The sequence below is a fragment of the Seriola dumerili genome, unplaced genomic scaffold, assembly GCF_002260705.1.
Source record: "Seriola dumerili isolate Sdu_G_001 unplaced genomic scaffold, Sdu_1.0 BDQW01000435.1, whole genome shotgun sequence".
NCBI classification, from domain to species: domain Eukaryota; kingdom Metazoa; phylum Chordata; class Actinopteri; order Carangiformes; family Carangidae; genus Seriola; species Seriola dumerili.
In genome coordinates this window covers 226,608-233,293 of record NW_019174690.1, presented here as the reverse complement: position 1 = coordinate 233,293, position 6,686 = coordinate 226,608, and the positions used below count along the sequence as shown (strand labels likewise).

Genomic DNA, 6,686 nt, shown 5'->3' with positions numbered 1-6,686 from the left:
CGTTTTTTTTTTTTTTATGCCATACTATACTATGACGTTTTTTTCATTTTTATGCCATACTATACTATGACTTTTTTTTAAATTCATTTTTATGCCTTACTATACTATGACTTTTTTTGCCTTACTATACTATGACCTTTTTTTTCATTTTTATGCCTTACTATACTATGACTTTTTTTTGCCTTACTATACTATGACGTTTATTTTTATTCTATAATATACTACGACTTTTTTAAAATTAAATTTTTGTGCCTTACTATACTATGATGTTTTTTTCATTTTTATGCCATACTATACTGTCGTTTTTTTTTTTTTTATGCCATACTATACTATGACGTTTTTTTCATTTTTATGCCATACTATACTATGACTTTTTTTGCCTTACTATACTATGACCTTTTTTTTCATTTTTATGCCATACTATACTATGACTTTTTTTTCATTTTTATGCCTTACTATACTATGACTTTTTTTGCCTTACTATACTATGACGTTTTTTTATTTTTATGCCATACTATACTATGACTTTTTTTTCATTTTTATGCCATACTATACTATGACTTTTTTTTCATTTTTATGCCATACTATACCATGACTTTTTTTTTTATTTATTTTTATGCCATACTATACTATGACTTTTTTTTCATTTTTATGCCATACTATACTATGGCATTTTTTTTTTAATTTTATGCCATACTATACTATGGCATTTTTTTTTTAATTTTATGCCATACTATACTATGGCATTTTTTTTTTAATTTTATGCCATACTATACTATGGCATTTTTTTTTTAATTTTATGCCATACTATACTATGGCATTTTTTTTTTAATTTTATGCCATACTATACTATGGCATTTTTTTTTTAATTTTATGCCATACTATACTATGGCATTTTTTTTTTAATTTTATGCCATACTATACTATGACATTTTTTTCATTTTTATGCCATACTCTGACTTTTTTTTCATTTTTATGCCATACTATACGATGACATTTTTTTTCATTTTTATGCCATACTATACTATGACGTCTTTTTTCATTTTTATTCCATACTATACTATGACTTTTTTGTTCATTTTTATTCTATAGTATACTACAACTTTTTGAAAAATTTATTTTTATGCCTTACTATACTATGTCGTTTTTTTCATTTTTATGCCATACTATACTTCGACTTTTTAAAAAATAAATTTTTATGCCTTACTATACTATGACGTTGTTCTCATTTTTATGCCATACTATACTATGTCGTTTTATTTTTTTATGCCTTACTATACTATGATGTTTTTATGCTTCACTATACTATGATGTTTTTTGATGTACTTATGTCTTATTATACTATGATGTTTTTACAGCTTATTATACTATAACGTTTTCATAACATTTTATGCCTCACTGTAATATGATGTTTGACATTTCTATGCCATACTATACTATTACGTTTTTTGACGCTTTTATGCCTTAGTATACTATGACGTTTAATGACATTTTATTCCTTATAATACCATGATGTTTTCATGACTTACTTTACTATGATGTTTTTGACATTTTTATGCCTCACTTNACGTTTTTCGATGTTTTTATGCTTCACTCGACTATGTTTTTATTACTATTATTTTTATTATACTGTGATGTTTTTGACATTTTTATGCCTCACTATATTATGATGTTTTTTGATATTTTTAAGCCTCACTATACTATAACATTTTTATGACATTTTATGCCTTATTATATTATGACGTTTTTATGACATTTTATGCCTTACTATATTATGATGTTTTTTGATATTTTTAAGCCTCACTATACTATAACGTTTTTATGACATTTTATGCCTTATTATATTATCACGTTTTATGCCTCATTATAACATGTTTTCTTATGCTTCACTATACTGTGATGTTTGACGTTTTTATGCCTTACTATACCATAACATTTTTATGACATTTTATTCCTTATTATACTATGATGTTTTTATGCCTCATTATATTATGGTTTTTATGTTTCACTATACTATGACTTTGGCCTTACTATATTATAACCTTTTTATGACATTTTTATGCCTTTTTATAATATGATGTTTTTATGCCTTATTATAATATGATGTTTTTATGTTTAACTACACTATGACTTTTGCCTTACTATATTATAACCTTTTTATGACATTTTATGTCTTAGTATAGTATGATGTTTTTTCATGTTTTTACGCCTAATTATAAGTCTTTACATCATATTATACTACATCATTGTTATTGACATATCATACTATGACATATGTATGACATACTACACTATGACCTTTTTATGTCTTCCTATACACAAACGTGGTTTTATTTCATTCATAATCATTAATTCTTATTATTGTCTGTAGCATCAACAGAATCTTTAATTCTTTCATATTTCTCTTCAGTTTCAATAGTTTAAAGTCTGAAACGCAAACTCAAAATAGATGAGGAAACAAGTTATTTACACCATTGAATGTTGTAGGTCAGAAAGTCTTCCTCACTGATTCACTGAACCTGTGTAACAAAGTGATAATCCATGTTTCTGAGGGAAATATTTCAGTGTGACACTCACCCTGCGCAGCTCGTTGAACTCGCCTGCCATCGAAACATATTCTCCTCCATCGAACCGGACAACCTGAACAAAAACACAAAGCCATTTACTCAACCCTGATCCAGTCAGAACCCTGACCTAAAGCCAGTCTGAACCCTGATATAAAATGAGTCTAAACTCACCGCTCCAGACATCCATGTAGCGTAGTTGCTGCTCATGTACGCTGCCAGGTTTGCGATTTCTGACGGTGTTCCTAGTCGACCTGTCGGGATCCGACCGATCATCGCCTTCTCAAACATTCCTGTTGGGTCCAAACGACTGAATGCCCCCTAAAAACAACAACCAATAAGAAACAACAAATAAAGAAACAGGTAAACAAGAACAAATAAAGAAACAGTTAACAACATCATCAGCTGTGGTTGGGTAGGCAGTACCTTGGTTCTGATTGGTCCAGGCTGGATGATGTTGAACCTGTGGCCATAGCGCCCCCACTCTGCAGCCAGAGACCTGACGCACACAACAGTAACATTGTTACCATGGCGGCCACCCATCAGGGATGAACACTGATATCATGATAACAACAGTCTGATCTGTGTTCAGTATTTCCTCTTTGTTCATGTTGTGAGCTGTAGAGGATAAAGGTTAAAGGTCAGACTGACTTGTAGAGTGCCTCGACACCGGCCTTCGCTGACGCACTCGGGACCACGAAACCAGAACCAGACTCAGCGTAGATGGTGGTGATGGCCAGGAACGAAGCACCTGCATGACAACAAATGAGAGCTGTTGAATAATTTGAAAAAACTCTAAACACTCTGGAGAAATGAAAAGACTTTTTTGGACGAGCGAAACTAAGTTCACCTGGAATGTCTTCAGTCTCTTCTTTATGTGATAATCTGTAACTTTTCTACATTAAAATGTCAAAAAAACAACTTGACTTCTCTTCTATATGTTGTTGAGTTGTGATCTTACATTATCTCAAATGTTTCAGGCTATTCTCAAACCACAGAAATCTTTAATCATGGTAACGTTTCATTGGTCACCTGTCAATGACATCATACCCTCTATGATTCAATGTCATGGGTCAGCGTTATGGTTTCCTGTCAGAAGCTCAAGATGGACTTTTATCTAGTTTTAAGCCATATACACTTCACCTTTCTGACTCTGGATCAGTCTCTTGCCAAGTTCCAGAGTAACGAAGGCCGTCCCGTTCAGGACGATGTCAGTGATGCTCTTCCAGCCATTTGGTGACAGGCGCTCTGACGGACAGACAAAGTTTCCTGCTGCGTTGTTGATGATCACCTGCACCAATCAGGACACAAAACACTGTGATGTCATACTTTTTGTCAAAGCAGTTTGTTCTGTTACAGAAACTTTCTGTGTCTGTTTATGACATCACATTTTACAGTTTAAATACATTACATTGTGTGTGTGTGTGTGTGTGTGTGTTGTTACATCAGGAAGTCCTGTCAGACTCTCCATCTGGTCGACACAGCGAGAGACGGCCTCAGGATCTTTGACATCACACTGAACCACGTGGACCTGAAAACAGAGGGGGGGGAGTTCAGACCAGGTCAGACCAGTTCAGCCCAGTTCCGGTTCTGCTTCTGACTCAGGTTCTGGTTTCTCACCTTGTTTCCAGTCTGGCTGCTGATCTCCTCAGCTGTCTGCTGCAGGACGTCCAACTTCCTGAACAACAGACACAAACATGTTGGTGAGGATTTTATTTCTGATCAAAGATAAGAGATCAATGATCTGGTTTCTGTTCCTACAGTTTCCAGATCAACCTGAAAATCTCAGACCAGGACCCTCAGGTGACGGGAGAACGTGCTCACCTGGTGAGCAGGTGAACTGGAGCCAGATGGTAGAAATTAAACATGAGAAGCACCGTTATTTATTGATGACTGATCACAAGTATTGATCCACTCCATCATAAACATTCAGCAGTTATTTGCGTTTGTACAGCTGAACCTGAACCACGGACCACCACAGTCATGTGACCTCTGACCTGCTTGCGATGACACACTGAGCTCCCAGCTGTGACAGGGTGGTGGTCATGGCTCGGCCCAGTCCCGTCCCCCCTCCTGTGATGAAGGCCACTCTGTTGTTGAAAGTTCCTGTCGGCAGCATGACGCCTTCAGCCGGAGGGAAGAACGCTGACTGAGAAGTATCGGACTGAAGAACCGCCGAGCTGTGGAGCCATGACTGGAACAGAGGAAGAACGTTTCATCAGGATCTTCACACGTTCAACATGTTGGAGAACTGACGATGGACGGTGTCATAGCACCACCTGCTGACCAGGGGAGTGAACTGCACCTGCTCATCCGCAACACTTTATTTGATTTATCTACAAAACACGTTGGATCAGGTTGATCATCAGTTCATCAGTTCATTGATTCATCAGTTCATTGTTCGGTGTATAAAATCATTTTGTCACAGGCAACAAATTCTAACATTTGAGAAGCTGGAATCAGATTTTTTTTTCTTTATATAATGATTAATTATCAAAAAAGTTGCTGATTCATTTCCCATCAAATTGATTCATTGATTAATCTCTGATCACATTAATACTGTTATTCAACATTAACATCTAAAGAAGTGTGAAATGACACCTGCAGACAGACAGTACTCCCCTGTGGTGATGTCACAGCTGTGCGATTTCTGAGATGATGTCACTACTTTTATTTTGAATTCTAACTTTCATGCTGACAATTGAAAATAGTGTTTAGACACTTTATTGATTCATTTCATGGACTGAAAGAACATAAAGCAATAAAAACTTTTTAATGTCCCTGTTGTTCGTTTCATGTTACTCTGTGTGAAGTTTGGTTTTGTCCTTTTAGAATATTTTTGTCTTCTTGTCTTCATTTGTGTGTCGCTTTAATTCCATTTTATTTTACTTATTTTATGTGGAAGTATCATTCTGTATCATTCTACTGAGTCTTATTCTGGAAGTCATAATTGTTTCCTCCATTTTCAGCCTTCAACAGTTTGAATGAGATGAAACTGAAAATATTTTGAAGCATTAAGCATTAAAGTACAAAGTAGCTACACATCAATGTAAAAGGTTAATCTGATAAATAATCAGAAGCTTCGATTCTGATTCTGAATAAATCCTCGTGCACTTTGAGCTGAGGTCTGTGCTCGTGCACGTGATATCGCGGAGGCACAGAAAGTGGGTGAAAGGTCAAAATTACAGTAAAGCTCCATTTATTCATTAATTACAGGAGATTTAATAACTTTGAATAAATGACCATAAACGATCAATAACTTTGAACATCAGACGCTCCGACTGATTATTGATTACTGCCTGAATGCGTTTCTATGTGACGTCACAGTGTACAGATTTAAAGCCCTTGTTATTTTTCTGATGTTTACTCTGTGCAGTTTCGTGTCTCACCCTGTGAAGAGAAGTTCTCATAGCGCTGAAAAGTTTCGCTCCTCTTGGAAACACCGCCATGTTGTTCAAGACCTGCTCACCCTTGATCCGGATCATACCAACACGGAGGTCTGTGTGGGGGGAAACAAAAAAAGTTAAGTGGTTGACTTCGGTTTAAATCTAATCTAATCTAATCTAATCTAATCTAATATTATCTAATATTATCTAATATAATATAATATAATATAATATAATTTGAATATTGCTCAATCCAATAATAAGAAGCAAATATAAAAAACAAGTACACCAAATGATAAAATACACACACACACATTATATATATTATATAATAATATATATATATATATAATAATAATATATATAAGAGAGAGAGAGAGAGAGAGAGAGAGAGAGAGAGAGAGTACTCTGCAAATACATCAACTACTCAAACAGAATGAAACAGGAGAATAAAACATGAAGAGTTTAATTCTCTCAGCTGTTCCACAAAACAATCCAAATTTAAGGTCAGTTTATCAGCTGTTTCCAGAGCTTTCAACAATCTGTCATCAGCTGAGGGGGTGCGGGCACATGTAGTTGAAAGCTCTGGTGGACTTGAATCTTCAGTCTAAATGGTGTTGTGCTCTGTCAGTTTTAAATCACTGTTTTTTTTAAATATAAAATCAATTTAATAAAATGAAAATGACACACACGTTTTCTATTCTTCTTGACTTATTTTTGTCTGTAGCAGGTGCCC

The 6,686-nt window shown here is 34.7% G+C and overlaps 1 protein-coding gene across 1 annotated transcript in view; it reads right to left on the bottom strand.

The window, feature by feature from the left end:
* The window catches only part of decr1 (2,4-dienoyl-CoA reductase 1), a 9,511-nt gene extending 3,464 nt beyond the window's left edge, over positions 1-6,047 (bottom strand). Inside the window, exons 1-9 of the mRNA XM_022762002.1 lie at positions 5,954-6,047; positions 4,562-4,758; positions 4,185-4,242; positions 4,009-4,095; positions 3,708-3,855; positions 3,216-3,315; positions 2,991-3,063; positions 2,739-2,885; positions 2,578-2,640 (exon numbers count right to left, since the gene is read on the bottom strand). Coding sequence (XP_022617723.1) covers positions 2,578-2,640; positions 2,739-2,885; positions 2,991-3,063; positions 3,216-3,315; positions 3,708-3,855; positions 4,009-4,095; positions 4,185-4,242; positions 4,562-4,758; positions 5,954-6,013 — 933 coding nt within the window. The 5' untranslated portion in view covers positions 6,014-6,047. The remainder of the gene's footprint in view (positions 1-2,577; positions 2,641-2,738; positions 2,886-2,990; positions 3,064-3,215; positions 3,316-3,707; positions 3,856-4,008; positions 4,096-4,184; positions 4,243-4,561; positions 4,759-5,953) is intronic.
* Between the last annotated feature and the right edge of the window lie 639 nt (positions 6,048-6,686).